Here is a 26,528-nt window from a genome sequence, read left to right as displayed (position 1 = left end):
ACTTTGTGCACAATTGAACTTGCCTCACACATTCCATTAAATGTACTAAACACACAAAAAAATAGCCCAACTAGCACTTGTCCTTAATGGAACCTCAAAATTAGTGCACAATTGAACTTACCTCACTCATTCCATCGAATGCTTAAAATTACATTAACTTGTCAATTTCGTGTTTATCACTAGCAAACAAATCACCACCCAAGGATGCTTGTTATACCTTTCAAAACCTCTTAATCATTTCTTTAAGCTAACCTCAAGTTTCTGCAAAACAACGTGAACAAGGAAAACTTTGTTCTTCTTTCATTATTTGGAGGTATTTGTGCATTTCACAATAGAAACATTCCCTTCAAAGCCATCCCTTTATTTTTCGCTGAATAACCTTTATGTAATTTTCTCCGACAAATCTATCCAATTGTTTCCTTGAAATGTAGAAATATGAAATTTGTTGCTCCATATACAATATGTCATGTTTTGTTAAACAAACACCCAAATATATAGTGGAGAATTGCTTTAAAAACTTGCCGATTGCACACTATCTAATCCAATCCATTTAACTATACATCATAAACTCCTAAAACTTATATGTTGTAATTGGCTCAAAATTAAAATCAATCCCAATAAACCAAAACCCCAAATAAAAACTTCTTCACTCAACACCTATCAGAAGCTTTTCATAAAATATCTCAATTCCAATTAACAAACACATCCACCGTACATACATTGTTACTCATACCACTTACATTAAAAGAAATAAAACCTTACAATGCCAAGATAGATTTTAAAAGCTTTTGACGAGTGACCTCATCCATGTTACACATCCATTAGACTTATATAATTGTGACATCAACCACGTTGAAACTTGACACCTCCGTTATATATTCACACACTTAAAACAAAAATTATAATTGTGACATCAACCACGTTGAAACTAGACACCTCCGTTATATATTCACACACTTAAAACAAAAATTATAATTGTGACATCAACCACGTTGAAACTAGACACCTCCGTTATATATTCACACACTTGAAACAAAAATTATGATAGAATGACAAACATACCTTCCATGATATGATGTAACACCATCCATAGATGCTCAACTATAAATGAGTTTCATTTTTCTATAGAAGGAAGACTACAGCCAATATAACAGAGTAGTAGGGCATGGGCTGAGAATCTGTACTGACAAAAAGGGAAAGATGAGTAAGCGTGGTCTTCTTGCCCCCCTTTCAAATCGGATAGCCATTCTTCCTATCCATTTGAGACTGACAACAGCTTTCTGTGCTTTAAATGGATTTGTCGTGAGGTTGAATTCTTGATGTGACTGCACATGGCCTCCACATGAATCACAGACGAAGCTTTCAGGCTCTGCACATGGGTTACAAGATGCTCATACGTTCTGCTATATAAATCTCATGAAATTGTTGGTTTCAAGTGAAAAGCATAGCAACCAGTTGTTGTTTTAGCTGAACTGCATTCTTAGTCCCTGCTGTGTTGAGATCTGTCCGATGGCACCTCGCCTGCTGTTTGTTTATTTCACTGCGTTGCTCCTGCTCATTCTGCTGTGGGAAAGCCAGGTAACTGTAATGCACTTTGTTATGACCCAAGTCATCTACAATATGTGTAGGAGGGATATTAAATGGTTTGAGTCCTGACATTTGCCCTAACTTTGTAGGGTGTCAGTTCTTCTGCTGTGAGCATTGCTAATGGCCAATCCAACATAGCTTTTCCAGTGAGTTCATTTCTCTTCTCTCATCAAACTTTTATTGCTGTCATACACTCATGTAAATTCAGGAATGCTATGCACTAATATAATATGCACTTTGTTATTAACAAGTTTTCAACTTTTGGAATGTCACCCTACACAACTGATTGATTACACAAACAGTGTATGTAATGCACTTCCTTTTCTCTGGGTGCAAATAAGAGTTTCAAATTGTGCATATATAGGGCACATACTTGAATTGTTTCCCTGGTTTTTCTGGTATGACAAGTTTGAAAAAAGGAACTTTTGCTTTGTGAAGGAAATTCAATCAAAATAAATGTTGGAATGTCATAATATTGCATCCTATTATGCCTTATGTTCGGCATATAATCTGTAAAATTTGATTGAAGTTTTCTTCTAAAACTGAATGCGAGAAGATAGGATTATGAGATCTAGGACCCTCCAGTTGGTAAGATGGCTGCATGTGAATTGTTTGAGATGAATGAAGAAAACACCATTTACATGAATTGGGTTTATAGTTAAAAATGCAAATAACAATTGTTGTTGAAATGCATGCAGTATGGAAGCCGACAAGGCAGTCTCCAACCTGCAGGTGTGAAGCCCAAGTCCACCTAGAAATTCATTTATAGTTTACATTTTGTTTTAACTTTTCAACGATTATCCATTTTTGCTGTGAGATGAGAATTTAAATTTTGTGTGTATATATGCAGAATGCTCGCCTAGGTGCGCAGCAAGGTGCTCAGGGACAGCGTACAAGAAGCCGTGTTTGTTCTACTGTAACAAGTGCTGCGCAAAGTGTCTGTGTGTTCCTCCAGGAACATATGGGAATAAACAGATGTGCCCCTGCTACAACAACTGGAAGACCAAGAGAGGAACCCCAAAATGCCCATAGAATTTGTTCCAAACACTTAATTGAATTGTAATTATTGTTTTCTGAAATGAAATTTGGTATTTTAGATTTTTGGATTGCAAACATGATTAAGAAGTGATCTTTAACTTAATGTTTATGATTATCTATTTTAAGTACAGATCTAATATGAGTTTAATGTTTATGATTATCTATTTTAAGTACAGATCTAATATGAGTTTAGAAGGATCAAATTTCTTAGAGTCTAAACTTATTTTACAGTAAAAAATAATATTAATTTTTCATTATTTAAATTATATTTTTAAATGATATATATTTTTAAGTATACATCAATATTAATTCATATTAAAATATTTTATTTATAATTTATCTAGATATTTTATTATATATAACATTTTTTTTTAACATACTTTTCTATATATATATATATATATATATATATATATATATATATATGAGGTTAATAGTCATATAAATTGGTTAACATAGATCTTCAAATTATTTATTTAAATAGCATGTTAAAATATTTTTGAAAAGTATAAGGTTTAAACATCTTACTTACATATTTTTTTCACTTCTAATTATTTTACATTCATATGGACAACTAATTAAACATACATAGCATATTCATTTTTATTTTTTATTATGGCCGATATTGCTTTTCTATTTAGAGAATATTTTATTTTTAGTTTAAGAGGGCATGTGTTAACTCCAAGTTGAATACAGATATACTTATACATCATATTCACACTGAATTATAAAATAAGTCCCTAGACTCAAAAATAAATTATATATATATATATATATATATATATTAAATTGCAACTAAGGTTACATTTTAATCATCTAATTCTTTAAGAGTGAGATATAGTCATGATACTAATGTTAATATATATTTATTTCTGTCAAAATAATATATATTTTTTTAAATACAAAATTATATTTATTATTTTTTAAATACAATTTTTTTTAAATATATATATAATTGACCATTTACACATAATCATAATAAAATGTAAAAAGTAATAGAGTAGTATGTATTGGCTTAATGAATCTTTGAGGGTGAATTGTAACGAGACTGTTGCATTTTAATCATCTAATTCTTTGAAAGTAAAATATAGTCACGATACTAATGTTAATATATATTTATTTCTGTGAAAATAATACATTTTTTTTAATACAATACTTTTTTATATTTATTTCTGTAAAAATAATATATTTTTTTCTTTTCAATACAATATTTTTTATATTTATTTCTGTAAAAATAATATATTTTTTCTTTTGAATATAATATTTTTTTCCTTCAGATATATGTATATATATATAATTTACAATTTACATATAACCATAATAAAATGTTAGAAATAATAGAATAATATGTAGTGATTTAATGAATCCTTGAGGGGTATAACACTTTTTCTTTGGTTATATGTATATATAGTTTACAATTTACATATAATCATAATAAAATGTTAAAAATAAAAGAATAATATGTTAGAAATAATAGAATAATATGTAGTGACTTAATGAATCCTTGAGGGGTATAACACTTTTTATTGGGTTATATGTATATATAGTTTACAATTTACATATAATCATAGTAAAATGTTAAAAATAAAAGAATAATATGTTAGAAATAATAGAATAATATGTAGTGACTTAATGAATCCTTGAATGGTATAACTCTTGTGGACACTCTTCTAACACGTTTTAGCAAACTGACACTCTCAAAATATAGTTTTGACCACCTCCATTGTGGGCACATATTATATATAGATCTTATTTAGTCAATCTAAGTTTGGTGGGTAGCCTTTAGTATATTACTATCCACGCAAATATTCTTAACATATAAGAAACTCTATACCACCAATCATCACTCAACATTGATATAAGAAACTCTATACGGCCCATCATCACTCAACACGGTAATTTATTGGAAAATCATTGCTGGAGTTATCCATCGTATTTTTCAAATATGAATAATAGATTTATTCACGATTGTGCGGAGAGGAGTTATCTTATATTTGAGAATAATAAAATAATATTTTTAATAATCAAAATGTTAATAATTTTTAATTTATTTTATATCAATTTTATTATAAAAAAAAATTGTTGAAAAAAAAATCAATAACTTACTTGAATTACAAAAAGAAATATATTTTCTTCACTATTTAATATAAGATTGACAGAAAATTATATTATTGATATTACATCATTGCGTGTATTCTACAATATGATCAGGATAAAAAAATAATAGAAATAATTTTAATTAATGTTGGCCAATATTAAATTGTATATAACTTTTTAATCTTATTAATGGACTAAGATTAATTATTAAAATATAATTATGTATTTGAATGGATTGTAAATTATCTCATGCTTTTAATAGTTCATTTATCATATATGTGAATTTGAATGGATCATAAATTTACCTTTAACAAAAAAAATTACCACATTAAAATTCCAAATTAAGTAAAATTTTAAACAATTTTACTCTTTACTAAAGTCAATGTCATTTCTTAAATCAAATGGAAAAGGTTAATTCAACACAAAGAATCTAAAATCTTGCTCCAAAATCTTTTAATATTTCTTTTTGCTCCCAAAATCTCACGTAAACATGTAAACCTAAACATTTAACATGTAATGTTTAACATTTAACATTTTTAATCTAATGTCGGTCCTATTTAAAAATCAATCTAATTATTATTATGTATAAACACAATATAAATTTAAAATATAAAGAGGTTTACCAACACTCGAAAAAGAGATATGGTAAATAAATATAAATATAAATAAACTGGAGGTACGATAAATAAATAAAACCTATTTTTATACTTACTCCACAGATATGGTAAATAAATAAAAATATATCAAATGGATTAGAAATCAATATCTAATTATATACCAAGCCTATGGACCAAATACCATGGGTCAAATTATTATTAATATCATGCAAAATAAACATTATTAACCCTAATATTAACATTAAAAGATTATTGTTGTTGTTGTTGTTGTTGTTGTTGTTATTATTATTAAATCTAATATTCATATTAATATATTATGTTAGCCTCTCTCACAAAACAATAATAAATCCAAAAATAAATAAATTAATTAAATATTCCAACTTAGGAATTTGTGCCTAACTCTTGGGTTGTTCCTCTAAGATAGGAGTTAGTTTAGGTAACTCCTATATTGGTGTGTGTCTGGTGAGAAATTATCTCAACCAAAGGAGAAATTATCTCAACCAAAAGTGTGTAAGATAGCACACACTATCTTGAGAACACTATCTCTCATCTATTTATTTGTAACACTATATTCAATTATTTTAATGAAATAAAAATGAGAGTGAGAATACTTGAGGAAGCATAGGAAGCATGAGGCTTCAGCCTTTTCCGCCAATATTTTGGGTCTGGTTTTTATGTGTTTTTTTGTAATCTGTTGGAGTTAATTTCATTTTCAATATGTGGTATCAGAGCAAAGTTCATGATTGTTGGGATCATGTGACAAAGCTTGAGTGTTAAAAATTCTTCATGCAACAGAGGAGAACCTGGCGAGGAATTGATGGCTTGATTGGAGCAAGGTTCATCCATGTTTTTTGATAGTGGATATTGTGCAAATCACATAAGGATTTTGTGAACATAACCATTGTGCGTTTTGTAGTAGATCGAGATCGCAATATGGCGAATCAATTCGCTTGCAAGTTAGAGACATTCAATGGTGCTACGTTCGTGCTGTTGGAAATTGTCAGCGTGATATTTGGCAAAGAGAAAGGACCTACTGTCAATACAACCCTTGCCCCTACACTTCTCAGGTTTGAAACTTATTTTTGAATAATTAATTCCTCTGAAAATTGCAATTCTTATTGGCTTTTGGGGACGGATGTCTGCTCTAAATGTATGATTTGAGGTGGTTGTTCTAACGGTGACCAATCAGAGCTCTTCAAAGAATGAAATAGAACAATCTATCAGCGGAAAATTTTGAGTGAGCGCTGGAAATTATGTTTGAAATTCCCCAGAGAGGAGTGTGGAATTTTTTATATTGTGTTCATTGATGTCTTTCGGAAACATGGTTGATTGGATGAGCATATGATTCTATTGAATCGTAAGCTCCAAATGATTCAAAAATAAACTGCATTCACATACAAATTCACCAAAACTGAGCCGCATAGTCAAATGAATGTTTCAGGTTTTTTATTAAGAACAATTGTCAAGTATTATAATATTATTTGCAGAGAATACACCTGGGTTTTAACACCAGAAGATAGAGCTCGATTGTGCTAATCTGAAAATGCTATTGAAAACCAAATATACCACTACAGCATGAAATCTTATTCAGATTATGAGTATTGAATCGATTTTATCGACACCCATATGAAGGCCTCCTGCGCTGCACCAGCAATCGCCCTTCACATCAATCAGTTTGTCCCACATGAAAAATTCTTCGTTGGTTGTTTCTGATCAAAATAGAAGAGATCCAATTGAAGTGCTGGAGTGTTTCACTGAATAGCGCAGGTGGCAGCGCTGAAGTAGTGGGACGAGTGGTGCAACGATGCCAGAATTTATAGATCTCGATCAAGAGACGACTGGAAAATAAAGAATTTGCTTCTGATTCCAATGTCAAATCGCCACCACTGAATTTTTCTGGCAACGAGATTCGAAGGCTGGAAGATTGTTGTGCAATAAATTTCACTACCCATATTTAAATTCCACATTGAATTTCGTTCCTTGTATGTGATATATAGCTTTGCGCATTTGATTGAAATGAAAGCAAAGACTGGATGGATCTGCTAGAGACCAAGGCTACAGATTCTGGTTTCTTGTGATTGAAGGTGAAAATCGTGACAACATGAATGTTTCAGTGGAATGATCCCTGCATGGCTCTTCACATTGCTGCGCTGAAGGAGTTTCTGCCACATGAACATCAAGAAGAAATTGGAGTGAAAGGTGTGATTTTCCCATTGATATTAAATATTCCAACCAAAAATCGTTGATTCGAATCCGCAAGGCTCTACTTTGTTCAGAGGTAAGTTTGAGCTTATGTTGTGCCTGCAAGTGTTTTCTTTGCACATGCAAATAATTTTCCATATGTGTTTTCCACTCATTCTTTTTAAGAATAAGGCTCACGTGGATAATTTCAAGAAAGTGAAAAAGTAACTTCATAAAATGAGTCATGTGGATTTTTATGAAAGGTATATGGTTTTCTTCACATGCATAATTTTTTTTGGAATATTTTCCATTACAACAGAACAAACCATATGGTGCATGTTTGAACACAAAGTTTGAAGTGATGTTTTCACTTTTTTATAAAGTGATATTGAAGTAAAGTATTTGGAGGAATAAGAGTGGTTTGTGATAATGAGAGCATGTTTTAATATTTTGGAGTGATAAAGTTTTTTTTGAAGTAAGAAGTGATTTTGTATTTGGAGTGATAAGGGAAAGTTGTTGTAATTCAAAGTATTGTTTTACTTTGAGAGGGATCATGTCACTATCCATTCAGATTTTGAAGGCGAGTTGTTTCAAAGGGTTATCATCTTGGCATTATCATTGCTTCAAATGTACTCAGTGATTAATAAAGATATCATTTTTTTGGTGTTAATGTGTCCTAGATCTGCCCAAAATTGAATAAGGGGATCTAAGGTACACTATGTGTGTTTGATGGCGCATGTGTTTTATGGCTTCATGTTTTTGCTTTTTGATTTGTGTCTAGTTTTGACACATAAATGATCTCATTTAACACACATAAAGTTCAATGCAAGCAAGCACAACACCTGTAATGAAATAGCTGCAAGGAAGGATAATTAAGCTCAACACATGCATTTGCGTCACTACAACAAATAATCAAAGTTTTCAACATCGGCATTCTACCTCAACAAACAAATTCACTCAATACAATCAAGTTCATGAATCTGCAGACTCCAGCATTTCAAAGCAATGTCTACATCACTACAATCAAGTTAATGAATCTGTAAACTTCAACATTTCAGAGCACAGTCTACATCAACATTATTGCACTTGTAATCAAACTCAAATTACATTGAATTGTAAGGGTGCATTCTCGGTTGAAACCGACACCCAAGTCTTGAATTGAGTCAAATTGAATTCATTGTAGTGAGTCATTAAAATCATTGTAAGCTTTTTGGGTGCATTTTCGACAGTGTTCGACACCCTTCCTTTAAGCAGAATCGAGTGAATGCACGAATTTTAACTCTAAAGCAAACAAGCAACAAGTTCACATCTCGTGCAAGCGAGCGTGAGTATTCATTCAAGCAATTTGTGTCAAAACTGTACAAGGTTCAAACCTTCAAGTGAGCCAGAGTGAAGATCATTGAAGCAACCATCAAAGCAACCAAACAAGTTCAACTCTAACACCAATCAAGCAAGTTGAGATCGACATCAAGCGAGCGTGGCTATTCATTCAAGTGAGCGTGAAGTCATCAAGTAAGGCAAGTGAGCGTTCACACAAACACAATCGTCATCAAGCGAGCGTGAATTCCAGAGTCTAAGTAAGAAAGTTCTACAACTCTAGCAAGTGTTCCCAGCAAGTGCAATAAGCAACAAATCAAGCAAGCATGCCATTCAAGTCCCATAGCAAGCGAGCCTGTCATTCAAGTAACAAAATCAAGTGAAACAGTTCAAAGCACGACATCTACGACAAGAGAGCCTGATTTCAAGTGAGCAAGTTCAGATGGCGCAACATATTCAGTGGTTACACATTCTTCACAGTTTGATCATCTCCAATGATGAAGACATGGTGCACATCAGCAAAGAAACTCTTGCTGATCTTTCACGACATCTACAACAAACACATGAAACCATTGAGTTTCTTCAACTAGAGTCGCAACTACAAAGAGATTAGCTACAACAAAAAAGCGCTTCTTCCAAGTCATTCAACCATACAGATGAAGATAAAGATGTTGATTCCAAATCACTCATAAAAACAACTTCAAGTGTCGCAGTTGTTCATGATCAAATTTCTTCCAAACCCATCATCAAGTCCTGGGAAGAGATTCCAAATAACAAGAATCGACGAGGCTTAGGATATGTCACTGATGACACCAACTTACATATCCCAGATTATTCCAAGCCAATTAAGTTCGTGAGTGCAGGATTTCCTGAACAACTCACCTCAGTAGGTTCTGAGAAAGTTGCAGACAAACAGAATTGCACGCAACCTGAAGTTGATGTCCAACCGAAATGTTCTCATTGTCAAAGAACCGATCATATGGAAGATCAGTGTTTTGATCTCCATCCTTGTTGCCATTGTGGCAAGCCCAATCATTCCTCAGAAAAATGTTGCACTCAACAAAAATCAGCCAGATTGAAGATACATTATGAATGGATCGATCCTTGGGAATGGTCATCCACAGTCAAACGGTTATCTCAGTTCTATAACCGACTACAATCACACATAGTGCAACCAGCAGTGAACCGATGATGGTACTCTCATGCAGTTGAACAAGGGAGTACAACAATGAAACTATCCTACACCTGAAGGGGGGGAGTTCAAATATATTTTGGGGATTATTGTCTCTCCTTTCAGCTGACAAAGGGGGGAAAATGTCAATGAAATTGACAAGTGGTTGTCAGACTGAAAGTCTCGACAATATCAATGAAGCAGCCAGTGGGCATCTTCATCAGCCAGTGGGCATTTGTCATCAGCAGTAAGCATCAGCAAATTCACTAGTGGGCGATCGACAGCCAAAGTAGCAGTGAGCAGCTTTCATCATAGCAAAAGCAACATTGAGTTGTTTTTCAACATCATCAGCCAGTGGGCGATCATCATCAGCAAATACGCTAGTGGGCGTTCATCAAAATTGTGTCAATGGACACCGGATGCTATTTTCAAACAAAGGACAGTTGGATCCTTTTGTGGCTTGGCACATGATGGAGTTGTCAAATGACATTCAGAGATGAATCAAGCATGCAGCTGATTCATGTTCTCTTCAGATTTGAGTTTTTTCTAGCATCCAGTTTTGGCGGTTTTTTCAGGCAATGTTTTTGAGGATCAACATGAGAACTTGGAAGATGGTTCCTCATTCTTATTTTGGATTTATCTTTGAGGGAGGGAATGTTAGCCTCTCTCACAAAACAATAATAAATCCAAAAATAAATTAAGTAATTAAATATTCCAACTTAGGAATTTGTGCCTAACTCTTGGGTTGTTCCTCTAAGATAGGAGTTAGTTTAGGTAACTCCTATATTGGTGTGTGTCTAGTGAGAAATTATCTCAACCAAAGGAGAAATTATCTCAACCAAAAGTGTCTAAGATAGCACGCACTATCTTGAGAACACTATCTCTCATCTATTTATTTGTATCACTATATTCAATTATTTTAATGAAATAAAAATGAGAGTGAGAATACTTGAGGAAGCATGAGGCTTCAGCCTTTTTCCGCCAATATTTTGGGTCTGGTTTTTATGTGTTTTTCTGTAATCTGTTGGAGTTAATTTCATTTTCAATATATTATAATATTAATATTATTAAATTTAATAAATTTAGATTAATACAACATTAAATTTGTTATATTATAATATATATATTAATATATCCTAATATACATTAACTCTAGATATATATGGAAGGGAAGAACAAATACATAGAGTGATAGAGATGGAGAGATAGGGGGAGTCACAAGGGAGAGATGGAGATAAACTAAAGGAGAGGGGGGAGGAGGAATCAAAAGAGAGAGAGGAGGAGAGGAGTGAGAGAGGTAGAGAATGGTAAGAGAGGGAGGGGAGACACAAATATGGAGAGGGGAGAGAGAGAAGGAGAGAGGGAGGGAGATAATGAGAGGATTGGTGGGCAGAGAGAGAGAGAAAGAGATGGGGGAAGAGAGAGGGAGGTAGGAGAGAAAGGGAGAGAGAGGAGGAGAGAGGGAGGGATAAAGAGATGAAGGTGGAGGGGGAAAGAGGGAGGTAAGAATAAAGACATAGAGAGAAAGAAGTGGAAAGAGAGAGGGCTTGACAAGGGAGAGATGGAGAGAGTGTGTGTATGTTTAGGGTTGATATAAAGAGACAAAGAGGAGAAGGGGGAGAGAATGAGAGAGGGAGGGATAAAGTAGCATTGTTGGAGAGAGAGAGAGAGAGAGAGAGAGGATTGGAGGGAAAAGAGAGAGAGAATGATGGGGGAAGAGAGAGGGGGGTAGGAGAGAAAGGGAGAAAGAGGAAGGATGAGAGAGAGGAGGAGAGTGATGGGGGAAGAGAGAGGGTTGGAGGGAAAAGAGAGATAGAGAGAGAGTGATGGGGGAAGAGAGAGGGGGGTAGGATAGAAAGGGAGAGAGAAGAAGGGCAAGAGAGAGGAGGAGAGAGAGAGCGAGAAAGAAGCGGAGAGGGAGGGATAGAGAGATGGAGTTGGAGGGTGTGGAGGGACAAAAGAAGAAAGACATAGAGAGTGAGAAGTGGAGAGAGAGGGGGAGTGAAAAGGGAGAGATGGAGAGAGTGTGTGTATGTTTGGGGGTGAGAAAAAGAGACAAAGAAGAAGAGATGGAGAGAAGGGGGGAGAGAAGGAGAGAGGGAGGGATATAGTAATAGAGTTGGAGGGTAAAGAGAGAGAGAGAGAGAGAGAGAGAGAGAGAGAGATGGGAGAGAAAGGGAGAGAGAGGATGTGAGAGAGTCGAGAGACGGAGGGAAAGAGAGATGAAGTTGGAGGGGGGGAGAGGGAGGTAAGAAGAAATACATAGAGAGAAAGGTGGAGAGAGATAGGGAGTGATAAGGAAGACAGAGAGAGAGGGAGAAAGGACATCATGAGGAAAGAGAGAGAAGCGGGGGAGAGGGAGAGAAGGGGAAGAGAGAGAGAGAGAGAGGGAGAGGAGGAGGGAGGGATATATAGATAGATTGGAGAAAGAGAGTGTATGTTTTGGGGGTGATATATAGAGACAAAGGGAGATAGAGATATTGATGGAAAATGAAGAGAGGGAAGAAGAGAGAGATGGAGAGAGGGAGGGACAGAGAGATTGATAAATATGGAGTGAGAGAGTGTGTGTGTTTGGGGGGGTGAGATAGAGAGACAAATGAGATATTGAGGGAGATATAGATATAGATGGAGGGGGAGAGGGAAGAATATTTCTTGCACTTGATGCATTTATTTCAGTGTAGATGGCAATTTCTAATCCTATTTGATTTCTTGCACTAGATGCATTGATTTTAGTGTAGATGTTGATTTCTAATGATATTTGATTTCTTTCACTAGATGCATTGATTTCAATGTAGATTATTTCTAATCCTATTTGATTGCTTTCACTAAATGCATTGATTTCAGTGTAGATGGTGATTTCTAATCCTATTTGATTGCTTGCACTAAATGCATAGATTTTAGTGTAGATAGTGATTTCTAATCCTATTTGATTGCTTGCACTAGATGCATTGATTTCAATGTAGATGTTGATTTCTTGCACTAGATGAATTGATTTCAATGTAAGTGAATTCTAATACTATTTGATTGCTTTCACTAAATGCATTTATTTCAGTGTAGATGGTGATTCCTAATCCTATTTTATTGCTTGCACTAAATGCATTGATTTCAGTGTAGATGTTGGTTTCTAAACCTATTTGATTTCTTGCACTAGATGCATTGATTTGACTGTAGATGTTGATTTCTAATATTATTTTATTGTTAGCATTATATGCATTGATTTAAGTGTAGAAGTTGTTTTCTAATCGTATTTGATTGTTTGCATTAGATGCATTGATTTTAGTGTAGATGTTGATTTCTAATTTGATGTAATTGGATGTATGATGGTACATTAACTTTAAAGTGATTGGATTAAAAATGTGCATTGATTTCAGTGTAAGCACAAAAAATTATTGGCAATGTACATTGATTTTTGTGTTATAGTAATTCAACTTATTAATATTGGAGAGAAAGAGAGATAAGGTATGATGTTTACTACAACAACTCGAGCTAAAGATTTAAATAGTTTACGATTTCAATTGTCCTTTTCATATAATCGATATGAAAAGATGACAAAACTAATAAGGGTGACAATAAGAATAGTAGAAGAAAATAGTTTGAGATTGATCACAATAAAGACTATTTGTAATTGACTACATTCTTATTATTCACATTTTCTATCATTCAACACTATTACATTGTCACTTTGCATTCAAAATTTTTATTTCATCATTTTTCATCATTAAAGTTATTAACAATATTTATCATCTCAACAAACTAAGGTAACTAAGAAAATTTAAAATTAAAATAATCTCATACATATTTAGCATATTTAAAATGATTATATTAAAATTACATGTATTTACATATTATTGATCAAATTAATCATATCTTCGATAGATTTTCCTTGGTCGCACACGACTGAAACTAGCCTAGATCCAGCTTAACTCTGGATCTATCAAGCGTCGAGAGGGATCGAATCTCTAGAGGCGCAAACCTTTCCTCAAGTTTTGCACTCCAAAAAGAGGTTTTCACATCGAAAGATTTGATCCCTCTTGGCGCTTGATAGATCCGGAGTTAAGATGGATCTAGGCTGGTGTTTAATCCATTTTGATGTTCAATTTACATGTAGTATTTAAAAATATATATATATTATTTCCGGCTATAAGCAAAATATTCCAATGTCCATAATAAAGAAAATTTAAATTAAAAAAAAAATCTTATATTTTCACTTCCTATTACCAAGGAGATTTGTAATTTTTCTTCATTATTAAGATGGAGTTGATTTATAAAGTTCAAAAGATATTAATAAGAAATAAAAGTGTAATATGGGTTATACATTAAATATAGAATATACATGTTGAGTAAAAAAGTTGAACATCAAACATTTATAGAGAAAGGTTGGGAGAATTCTTGTTCCATTAATAGGTGCTTTCTAACTCAAGGTGTCATAGAGATTTGTAATTATTTCAATAATCTGGATTTGATATATTTTAAAAATATTAGTAATATAAATAATTGAATGCATGTATACAGGAAAAAATATTAATAACAAAAATATTCAAAATGTGTGTGTGTAGAGAGAGAGAGAGAAATTCAAAGATATATATATATATATATATAGAGAGAGAGAGAGAGAGAGAGAGAGAGAGAGAGAGAGAGAGAAGGTGTATTGAAATTTTTTTGTGTGAATCATAAATAAAAGATTTTAATGTTTACTATGTATATATGTTATATAAAACACATGAAAATAAGAATTTTTTTATAGTCAAAACATTTTTTTTATGTGTTTCTCAAAACCAACATAGATCCATCTAACTCCAGATCTACCAAGAGCTTAGAGGAATTAAATCTCTAGAGATACAAGCCTTTCCTCCTCAAGTTATGCACTCAAAAGGACGTTTTCATCTTGAGAAATTGTATCCCTCTCTAGTCTTGGTAGATCATGAATCTATGTTGGTCTACGACAATTTCATGCTATTAAAACCAAGAATCCTCTTACCATAGACCATTAAACAAACTCTCTAACTTGGGCCTTGAATAAGGCAATTCATTTTAGGAAAACCCTATATAATAAGTGCCTGCAACTCCTTTATAATGGATCTATTAGAAGGTAGAATAGAAAGACTCCTCTAGTTAGACCATCTATCACTATTATGATCCCACAATTATTCTAGATAAAAATGCCCTTAATACTTATCGTTTTTCCATAAAACCATGGAATACCAAAACAACACTATCCTTCTATCCTCTGTTAATTTTTCTCAAGTTCTATGTTGTTATAATTACTTAAACAATGTACCATTCAATTTCATTCACCCCAATAATAGTTAAATAATTAAAGAGAGAACAATTAAACAACAATGCACAATAGAAGATAGCCATGCACAGTGAAACACAAAGATTTTTGGTTGAATACAAGGGAAAAATCCCACAAGGGGGGAAACCCAAAATCAATTCTTCTTCTTCTTAGATATTCAATCAATGTTTAGTTGAGATACATAATCCAGTTTGTACATCCATAAACAATCAAAGTCAACCTTTGACATTCCAAAGACAACCAAGTCAAATCCAATCAAATGAGAGAATAGAAGCAATCCTTTTATAGCCAAATTCCTAGTCAAAGGGCCAAATTTGGCCTTTCCCAAGTCAACCAAGTCAAATCCAATCAAATGAGAGAAATAGTGGTTATATTTTTATAGCCAAAGTCCTAGTCAAAGGACCAAATTTCGGCATATAACTTCAATAGAAAATTCATTCAAAGTCAACAACCAAAGCATGTAGTCAACGTCAAGAGAAACAATTTGAATTTCGGTCAACTATAGGGTCAAAGATTCACTCAACGCAGCAGAAATATTCCACAGAATATTCGGCCTCTTTCCTTAATAAAATCCTGTCAAACAGACCCTGCAGTTCTTGGTCAAAGGAGAGGGAGTTGAGTTGTGGTCAACCTTAGTCAACATGCCTAGAATAAATATGAATATGTGGTCAAATAGAGTCATAATATCTTGCAATTTTCGGCCTTCCAATACAATCAATCCCTCTGTCAAACAAGTTCAAATAGCATATATCAACACAGGTCTGAAATGTATCCTTGCTCCTCCGCACATGTGAGTAGACTCTTGTTATTTTAGATCTAATTAATGTGTGATGAGTGTGTCAAATGAGCTCCAATGATGCCTCTATTTATATGTGTTTCATGAGGTGGATTTTCACATGTGTGGGGCCGACTTGTACACTTTGAGGCCGACTTGGAAAAACTTGTAAATGTGACTTTTCTCCATTCTTTTGCTAATGAAATTCTAATTGAAGTTTTCGATTTTCAACATCTTACAAGTTCAATTATCTCTAAAGGGAAAATATCACCATTTTGCACTCCCTTATAATTCCAAAAGAGATTATTCTCCATCTATTTCAAGGTCAGATCCTTAATCCATTTAAGAATAAAGGACTCTTGGATCCTAAAATCATGGGGTAAACCAATGATATCATAGTTTAGTTTGAACTACCCTTGAACCATACCAATATAATCACTATGTTGAAAAAATGTAGCAAGAAATGCTCAATCTGACTTTAGCCTTAGTAAAATTGTAAATCGAATTTCCACATCAGCAGGACAACTTGGAGGCAGTTAACTAGTGTGACATCGATCTTGTCACTCAATTAGCTTAGTAAATTCGAGTTAGAGGACATGGAGTGCAATTATTCATGTGTGATTGCTAAATTTTAGTAATCCAGTTCAATTATTTTCAGTTGTATTCAGTTAACTGGCCTCTAAATATTGTTAGAGTCAGTTGAAGGTCACTTGTGTAGTGGGACAATAGTCTAACTCAGAGATTTATTAGTTAACTGATCAATCAACCTAAAATAGCCAATGCATGTAGAGAATTCGAGTTCCTCAACTGAAGTGGAGATGACAAGGTAGTGTAACATCAGTTGTAGACTAGCATTGAGTGTACATGTGTTTCATGCAATCAGTGATCAACCCTTGGGAATTGTGCAATCAATTTGGAGGAAATTCCTAAAGAATAGGGGCTAATTTCCTCAGGATTTGTGCAAGGAAATAGGAGGCTAGGTGAGCTGATATTTAGTTAAGTGTTGGCTAGATTTGTTTATTGAGCAGAGAGAACAATTATTCTTTTGTAGGTTGGGCTCAAAGCTAGAGCTAGCAATTGTAATAGATTCTCTATTCATCTGATTAATTCAAAGAGTCTTGAGGGGTTTCTCCTAGTTGGGTTCCCCTAGACATCACTGTGTATTTGTGTTTTTCTTATTGCATGCCTATGCATGTCATACTAAATTATGAATTTCATTCCATAAATCAATAGAGTAGAATTATGTCTCTTGATTTTAGATTAAATTTCTTGAGCAGTTGTAGTTCTATCAAATTTACACATGGTATCACAGCCTCAGAATTCACAATAGAACTAGTATTTCAAACTTGTCTCTCAAGAATTTTGAATTTGCAGCTTTCTTACAGTAGTTTTTCTTCAGGATCAGGAGGATGTCTTTCAACGGATTGATATTAGAGTATGCCCTGGAGGGTAGCTCGAATTTCATAGCTTGGAAGGATCGAATGGAAGAAGTGCTCGATGAAAGTGGTGTGTTAGAATATGTTAACACTAGCAATGAAAAACCTCCACAATGGGATGTACAACAATTAGCCCAATGGAATATGGATGTTGCAATGACTGAGATAATTCTTCTAGAAGGTGTGTGAGGCCATGTGGTCTCAAATATCCATGGCAAAGAGAAACCATTTTCTATGTGGAAGGCACTGACTGATCTATTCAAAAATAGTAGTGACCATAGAAAATTGACCTGGAAAGACAAACTTCAAAACAATAAGATGTTAAATAATGTTATTATTCTGCAATATCTCTCGAGGTTTACACAAGTTCAATATGAGCTTGAAGGGGTTGGTTTGAATGTTGTAGAAGATGACCTGACGATCCTAGCTCTTCTAGGCCTTCCAAAATCCTGGCATAGCTACTAGGACTCTGTGAATGGAAGGGAAAAATTACCGAATTGGGAAAGGTTGTGGTCTAATTTGGTACAAGAAGAGTTTAGGAGAAATAAATGGGATTGAACATCATCCAAAGTTGAGTATGAAAAAAGAATTGCATTAGTTGGAAAGGGGAAGAAGGTAAAAGGGAAGAATACCCATAGAAAATATGAGTCCAACCAAAATAATGGCAAGAAGAAAGACATGAGAAATATAAAATGCTTCCATTGTCATGAATTCGGGCACTATCCAACAAAATGTCCACATAAAAATTCTAATAATAAGCCTTCAGGAGGAGTAGTAGGTGAAGCATTGGCTTCACAATTCAAATTATACATCGCCTAATAGCATGATGACCATCACTATTATGGGGAGTGTGTGGTACCTTGATTTTGGTGCCTCATTCCATATGATAGGGTGCAAGGATTTTTTCAGTAGCTTGGAGGAGAAGACCTCCATATGCATATCAAAATGGGGGATGATGGGAAGTACAGTGCTACAGGGATTGGTATTGTTACCTTTGAGAGGGAGAAAACCCCCCCTCTTCGCCTCAAAGATGTTATGTTTGTACCCGGGATGAAAAAGAACATGATCTTTGTAGCAATATTGGAGGATTGTGGATATGATGTTATCTTCAGCAAAGGGAAAGCCTTTTCTAGACACATATCTGTCGGGAAAGTGAAGCGGATCGGGGCTCAAGTGAAGAACCTATACAAACTTTAGGTGGGATATTGCACCGCATTGAGAAGTAAGGTTGAATAAGTGTCAAGTCGCGATGTTGGAGAACTATGGCATGGGATATTACGTCATCTACACCATGGTTCCTTAAAGATCATGAAATAAATTACCATTGGCCTCCCTAAAGGCTCCCTTGAGAAGTAGGATGTCTGCAAGGGTTGCACAATGGGAAAATATGTCAAATACACTTTCTCTGAACGAGAAAGTAGATGAGATGCAATCTTGGAGTGAGTCCACTCTAATGTTTGTGGACCCTATTCTACAGCCTCCATAGCAAGACAAGTGTTATGCTATTTTTATTGATGATTTCTCTAGAAAATGATGGATCTTCTTCATGCGGAAGAAGGATGAAGTTTTCTCAAAATTTGTTGAGTTTAAGGAATTAGTTGAGAAGGATATTAGGAAGAAGTTGAAGGCTATTAGAAGTGACAATGGATCCTATTCATTTTTGTGGTCAAAATATTTTCTCAGATAGAGGGAGTGGACTATGAGGAAACTTTTGCACCAATTGCAATATATTCCTCAATTAGATCCATGTTAGCATTAGTTGTGCAGATGGGGTGGAAAATACACCAGATGGATCTGAATGTCCCCTTTCTCAACAGTGTTGGTTAGGATGAAATTTACATAGAGAACTAGAAGGACTTGAGACACATGATCAAGAGTTTCATGTGTGCATACTCAAGAGAGCATTGTATGGTCTCAAATAGGCACCTCGAGCATGGTACACTTAGATTGGCAATTATCTCATTGGATTGGGCTTCACCAAAAGTGAAGGAGATGTGAACCTCTATCACATTGTGGTAAATGGTAAGTTTCTTATTGTTGTTTTGTATGTTAATGATTTAATATTGACTGGTGATGAGCAGTTGATCCACTCTTGCAAAGAGGATCTTGCAAGAGAATTTGAGATGAAAGACATGGGCCTCATGCATTACTTTCTCGGGCTGGAAGTATGGCAGGGTGATGGTGAATTGTTTTTGCCTCAAGGAAAGTATGCTACCAAGTTAATTCAGAGATTTAACATGAATAATTGTAAGCCTGTGGACACACCTCTAGCTACAAACTAGAGGAAGGAATATGCTATCATTTACATGCATCTTGCGGGTTCACTGATGTATCTTGTGAACACACGACCTGACATGTGCTATGTAGTAAATCATCTCATCTAAGATATAATGAGGCCTACCAAATTATATTGGAAGGGATCAAAGCATATGTTGTGGTACCTCAATGGCACTACCTAGTATGGATTATGGTATAAACGGACAAAGGGAGTGAAGTTGCAAGGCTTCACTGATGCAAATTGGGCAAGAAGTCAATCCGACAAAAAAAGTACATCAGGTGTTATCTTTAGTTTTGGGTCCTCAATTATTTCCTAGTACAGCAGGAAGCAGATCCTTGTGGTGCTCAGCTCAGTAGACGTTGAATACATGGTTGCAATTCAAGCAGGATGTGAAGCAACTTGGATGAGGAAAATACTTGTGGGGCTATTCATTCAGGAGATGGATCTGACAGTGATATATTGTGATAATCAGAGTTTCATTAATCCCTCTAAGAATATGTTATTTCATGACAAGTCCAAGCACATTGATATCTGGTACCATCATTCGTGGGACTATGTGCAAAGGAGAATTATGTTGCTACAATACATTCCAACCGAGGAGCAAGATGTTGACATATTGACAAAGGCATTGTCAATAGGTAAATTCGAATTCCACAGGTGTAGAATAGTGGTGGTGTAAAATCCATTTCTTACTAAGAGGGAGTGTTGAAAAAATGTAGCAAGAAATGCTCAATTTGACATTAGCCTTAGTCAAATTGAGTAAATTGAATTTCCACATCAGTAGGACAACTTGGAGGCAGTTAACTAGTGTGACATAGATCTTGTCACTCAGTTAGTTCACTAAATTCAAGTTATAGGGCTTGGAGTTTAGTTATGAATGTGTGATTGCTAAATTTTAGTAATCTAGTTCAGTTATTTTTAGTTGTATTCAGTTAACTAGCCTCTAACTATTGTTAGAGTCAGTTTAAGGTCATTTGTGCAGTGGGAAAATGGTATAACTCTGAGATATGTTAGTTAACTAATTTATCATCCTAAAATAGCTGGTGCATGCAGAGAATTCAAGTTCCTCAGCTAATGTGGAGATGAAAAGGTTGTGTAACATCAGTTGTAGACTAGTATTAAGTTTACAAGTGTTGCATGCAATTAGTGATCAATCCTTGGGAATTGTGAATTGGAGGAAATTCCTAAAGAACAGGGGCTAATTTCCTCAGGATTTGCGCAAGGAAATAGGAGGCTAGGTGAGCTGATATTTTGCTAAGTGTTGGAATAAGTTGTTCATTGAGCTGAGAGAATAGTTATTCTTTTGTAGGCTAAACTAGAAATTGTAATAGATTCTCTATTCATCCGATTAATGCAAAGAGGCTTGAGGGGTTTTTCCCAGTTGGTTTCCCTTAGAAATCACTGTGTATTTATGGTTTTTATTATTGCATGTTTATGCATGTTGTTATAAATTGTGAATTTCACTCCGCATATCAATAGAGTAGAATTGTGTCTCTTGATTTAAGATTAAATTTCTTGAGCAATTGCAATTCTATCAAATTTCTACACACTCTGTAGAACCATATAGGTAAGAAATTCTTTTATGGGGCATCCTCTCAAGTTCATATTACAACCCAATTTGTTACAAAAATATTTGTTTGGTTTTTTATTTACCTTCCTATAATGAAGATATGCTTAAAGACTTTGGTGTTTCCAAATAAGCATAAGTAAACAATATTATAGTTAGATAATCAAATAATAGTCACACAACATGATTATATTGCAATGATGATGGAAGCAGTTAAGAAAATCATATTAAAAATATAATAGCTTGGATCCCATCCTATTTATCCAATAAGATTGACCTCATATTTATACAAAATAATACTTGACAACATTTTAAATGCTTATTACAAACATAAACCTACCCTAATTATGGACAAAGTAGGGAAACACACTTCAACATGGTTACATAATGTCAAATGGAAATAGGTGTATGTTAATTGAAATCGTGTCCATACTAGGTAAGGGAGTTGCTCTCAGAAAACACTTGGAAACTAGGAGACAATCACAATTCAAGTGTTTATTTATCAAGCACACAATCTAGTGGTGGCAATCTATGAGAGCTCAAACTTAGAGGTCAATATTCCTACTGAGTTGCATGTACTAGATAGTTGAAAGGAGAAAATATTAGGTATTGTATATTAGGTGGTAGAGTGCACTTAACAAGATACTTGGAGGTCCTTTTTTTCATTATGATATCTTGCAATGAGAAGTGCACTCAAGCTACCATGCATTGATTGATAATTCCTCAAAAGGTGAGTTTTAACTTGTCTCGTGTTAGTTGAGTTAGCACTGATCATAATCATGTTATCAGTTTCCAACATTATTTCACCCTTAAATGTTGTTATGCCCTTAAATCTTCACTCAACACTATCTAATGCTTGAGTGTTGGTAGGTAGTGATAAATGAGGAGAATGAAACGAACATCCATGGTCATGTGTAGATGAAAGGATTTACAAGTGTCTCCTACATTCAAAATACAAAATTGGTTGATACCTCTACATGGGGGCTTAGTGAGTGACTACTACTTTTGTATTGGGTATGTGTTATATTCTTTAGACAACTATCATCATGCATTATATGTTGCGTAGGGCACAACAAGGGAGTCAAAGGGGGGATAGTATCCCCCCTATTCAAGGGATATGTAGGGGGTGGAAACCCAATTTTGTGGGGGGTTCAGGGATAGCACCCACAAAAAAATTGTGGTTGGTTTCTTGCATTTGTTTTTGGTGGTTTTCCACACACAATTTTTTCTAAAAATAGTTTTGTGACGAATGTTCATTTTTCCCATGGTTTTGTAGTTTCAATTAAGGAACTATGGTTACATTCTAATCTAGGGTAAATGGATTGGTTATTCATGCCATGTGACCAGGGGGTATACATTGTATTGTAATATTATATAGAATAATATATATACATACATACATAGATATATATATATATATATATATATATATATATATATATATATATATATATATATATATATATATATATATATATATATATATATATATATTTTGTTAGTTTTCTTGGTTTAGCTTTCCAGGATAAAAAAAAATTTGTTAATGTGTGTGTTTGTCATTTTGTCATTTCATATTTTTTGTATTATTTAAGAGTTTGTTTTCAACAATTAATTGTACAAGGTTAAAACCTACACTTTGAAAAGTTTGGTATATGTTTTGTAGTTAATGGGGACCTAAAAGGGGGAACTAGTGTGACAATAACATCTTGCAAGACTAGAAATATGTCATATTCTTGTAAAATGCCTTATTGCATTATATTTTGAATTTACGAAAGCTTAACCAAAAGTTGTGAGGGCAGATGGATAGTTAGGACAACAACTCGATGATTGTGTCTTGTGTTTGAGTGATAGTAATGATGTTACTATGTTGGGTTTAGTTATGGTGGAAGGTGTTGGGCCATTATTTAGTCAAGCAATATAGGATGTTAGATTCCTACCCTAACTGCCACAGTTATGAGTACTTAGGAGTTAGTTAATTAATGTATGGGGCCATTATTTTTTAATAAGGCCCACAAGGTAATTTCTCATGTGTGGCTAAATAATGTAAAGAATCATCTTTATGAAAAAGGAACATTAGGTAGTTGATACTCATTAATGTTGGTACCACCATGTGAAAAATCCTAAACTGGAATCCTATTGCAGCAATTGGTATTATTTCTCTTAATTTTCAATTAATTAATAATTTATCTACTACGGAAAATGTCGAAATAAACACACTTCAACCTTCAAAAATGAAAATTCTGCAGAGAACTAAACGTTGGAAGCTGAGAAATGTTAGCGCTCACACATAAGAATAGCACAATTATTTTTGGATGAAAGTCCCCAGAAAATCCCAATGCAAGAAAATCAGTGCAGCAGATGAGGGTTTTATTATTAAGCAGCATTGAGAAATTATGAGTACAACTGGATTTTGAAATATGGAAATTCTATAGAAAAATACTGGCAAAAATCTAGTGAGGAATTTTCCTCACCCCACATGTAAACTCACGGCACAACTTGCCTTCAGAAACTCGGCCCTCTAACCCTCTCTGTCAGCCTCTGCGTAGCCTGCTAGACATCAAGCCTATAATTGGTCTCTGATGAAGTCGTTATGCCTTTTTCTGGATGGAAATATGATTCTCTGACACTTTGGGACTCCTTCCCAGCCTGATCTGGAACTGAATACATCTCTCTCTCTCAGTGAATTGAACTTGCCTCTAGAATTTGTTGCGTTACTCCTGCATCGGCTTTTTTGTGGCTCTTCTACCTCTCTTCAAATGCACTCACTGGATATGGAATACTTCCTCCAGCCTCACTGTCTCTGCCCCTCTCACACTGCTTCAATCTCTAGCTCTCTTCGGTAACTAACTATTGCTACTCTGGAAATCGATCTACCAAGAAATTGAATTGCTCGTGTATTCTCCATCATCACATTGACCTCATCTTATAATACTTTGTTGGAGCACCAACAACCAAGATTACAACTTAATCAATGGCTAGGATCATCACTAGATCGGTCAGTGTGAGTTTCTAGATGATTGTCCCCTTGACTTAATTAATATTGATTAATTAACCATATTCCCTAAGTTTAGACTTAGGAAATATTTAAAAAATGATTAATAATCAAATTAACTCTTTTCTAGGAATAACTTCTAGAAACAATTTTTGGGTTTTGGAGATCTCATGTGTTCTAGCCTCTCCATAAAATTTCATGGCTAGAACACATCTAATGCTACAAAAATTAACACTCCCTCTTAGCGAGAAATGTGTTTTAGTGTTGCACATCCTGCCACAACACCCTGTCTCTACACCATCTCATGTCACGCTGCTGATGTTTGGTCGTACTTCCCACCAATCACTACAACTATGATATAAGATTCTTTTGTGTTGCTACTGACACTGCCAAACTACTTCCAACACTACATTTGCATTGCAACTCCCTCTCATATGTTGTGGTTGTAACTACAACATAAGCAATTGAAAAGCATCCAAAATATTGAATCAACTATGATCAATATGATGCTTCTATCTCCTAAGTCTCTGACTATGAATAGCATCTACACTGTCACTGAAGGATCTGCGCTACTGTTGACTTTGCATTGTGCCAATTGCACTGTTGTTAACACTGCACTGTGCTCCCTGGCATTTGATTGCTACTATTCTTTGCAACTATCACTCTGGTACTGATTGCATCAATTGTCACTAATCCATCCTGCTACTGAATATTGTGGGCCCCCATATCCAGATAATTATCTATGAGGTGGACTCCTCAAGGACCCTGCCCAACTGTAGCACTCTAGGGCTACAACACCAAGTTACCCCACCTCACTCCTGGAGGTATATCTGCAAACATCGCAAATTCTTCCTCCAATCTGGAGGACAACCTGTCGATCTCTGTTGAGGTTGCCTGTTGGCCCTTCTTCTCCTACTTGTCCTTCTTTCTAATAGGACATTGGGTATTGTAGTGACTGAGCTCACCACACCTGAAGCACTTGACCTTTGACGGCTCCTTCTTCTTCTTCCTCTGCTCCCCATTTCCTTGATTGGGATCCTTTGACGTGAGCACCACATTATCCTCCTCCTTCATTGTTTTCGATCAGCTATTGCTGCCACTGATGGAGCTCTTTATTAGAGCTCATCTCAACTCCTCCTGGTGAAAATCGGCTCATATTTTATCCCAATCTTGTATCCTACCTTTGCCCAATATGATTTGGACAAAGACTTTCCACTCATCTGAGACATTGTTGAGTGCTAATCGCATTAGCTCTGTGAGTTTGGCGTTTCCCCAATAGCTCAAATTTGGTCTCAAACCTCCTGAATTCTAGTAAGGTAGGGGTCTATACCTTCCCTTTTTTGCATATAGATGAGTCTCAACTTCTCCTCTAGGTACATCTTCTGTTGCTTAGAAGTCCCCTGATATAATGTGGAGAGAGCATCCCACATCTAATTGGTATTATCTTTACTAGCTATATGTGAGACAACATGATCCCTAACTCCATCTAAGATCAAACGCTTCACCCGCGCCATCTCCTTCCTATAATCCTTCTATTGATTTTCATCCTGAGAAAGTGCTACTACAACATCAATATAGGCTTCCGAGCCACATTCATCTAGAAGGAAGGACATCCTCAATGAACTGTCAAAAACTTCCTCTTCCCTTATATTTAGTTGTTGCTCTGTTATTCACACTCCCTTCTGGAGTGAGAAGATCTTCTCATAACTACTGTCGATATACAAGGAAAATCATACTTCTTGAGACTAGAAGTTCCCTTAGGAAAATATTCCCTATGTCTGTGCTCTTCTCTCTTCCACCCCAACATTAGCTCTTCTCTAGCAAACTGCTACAAAAACCTCTGCATCCAGCAAGAGATCTTCCCAATGAAAAAATTTGAGTTTCTCCCTATACCTCTGGAATGACTCAATCTAGAAGAATCAAATTTTTTTGCCCCTCTCAAAAAAATAGGTCTTCCTCAAGAAATTCGGCCTCCTAGAAAAAAGATTGTGCTACCCTTGGGAATTTTGGCTTGTTGCCCTTGCTGAGCAGTAAAATTCCTTTCTTTCATTTTTCTGAGCTCTCTGGTTGATCAACTATGCTCTGATACCATGTGAAAATTCCAATAACGAAATCCTATTGCAGCAACTAGTATTATTTCTCCTAACTGTTAATTAATTAACAATTTATCTGATAC

At 34.7% G+C, this 26,528-nt stretch overlaps 1 protein-coding gene across 1 annotated transcript; it reads left to right on the top strand.

Annotated features, from left to right (window-relative positions):
• Positions 1-1,423: 1,423 nt before the first annotated feature.
• LOC149162407 (gibberellin-regulated protein 5-like) lies at positions 1,424-2,685 on the top strand. Its single transcript, XM_089437251.1, has 4 exons — positions 1,424-1,578; positions 1,677-1,733; positions 2,286-2,319; positions 2,438-2,685. The coding sequence occupies exons 1-4, from the start codon at positions 1,510-1,512 to the stop codon at positions 2,617-2,619; spliced, it is 342 nt and encodes a 113-aa protein (XP_089293377.1). The 5' UTR covers positions 1,424-1,509; the 3' UTR covers positions 2,620-2,685.
• Positions 2,686-26,528: the final 23,843 nt, after the last annotated feature.

The sequence above is a fragment of the Pinus tabuliformis genome, chromosome 5_2 (assembly GCF_031772625.1).
Source record: "Pinus tabuliformis cultivar Carrire ecotype Pingquan chromosome 5_2, CPIR1, whole genome shotgun sequence".
Lineage (NCBI taxonomy): Eukaryota > Viridiplantae > Streptophyta > Pinopsida > Pinales > Pinaceae > Pinus > Pinus tabuliformis.
Note: the sequence above shows the minus strand (reverse complement) of the source record. Positions and strands in the feature narration are given on the sequence as shown.

Excerpts from the sequence above, each read along its gene's own strand:
- LOC149162407 (XM_089437251.1), top strand. The coding sequence starts at position 1,510 with ATGGCACCTCGCCTGCTGTTTGTTTATTTCACTGCGTTGCTCCTGCTC. Across the intron at positions 1,579-1,676 it reads TTCTGCTGTGGGAAAGCCAG|GGTGTCAGTTCTTCTGCTGT; the intron begins GTAACTGTAATG and ends CTAACTTTGTAG. Across the intron at positions 1,734-2,285 it reads AATCCAACATAGCTTTTCCA|TATGGAAGCCGACAAGGCAG; the intron begins GTGAGTTCATTT and ends AAATGCATGCAG.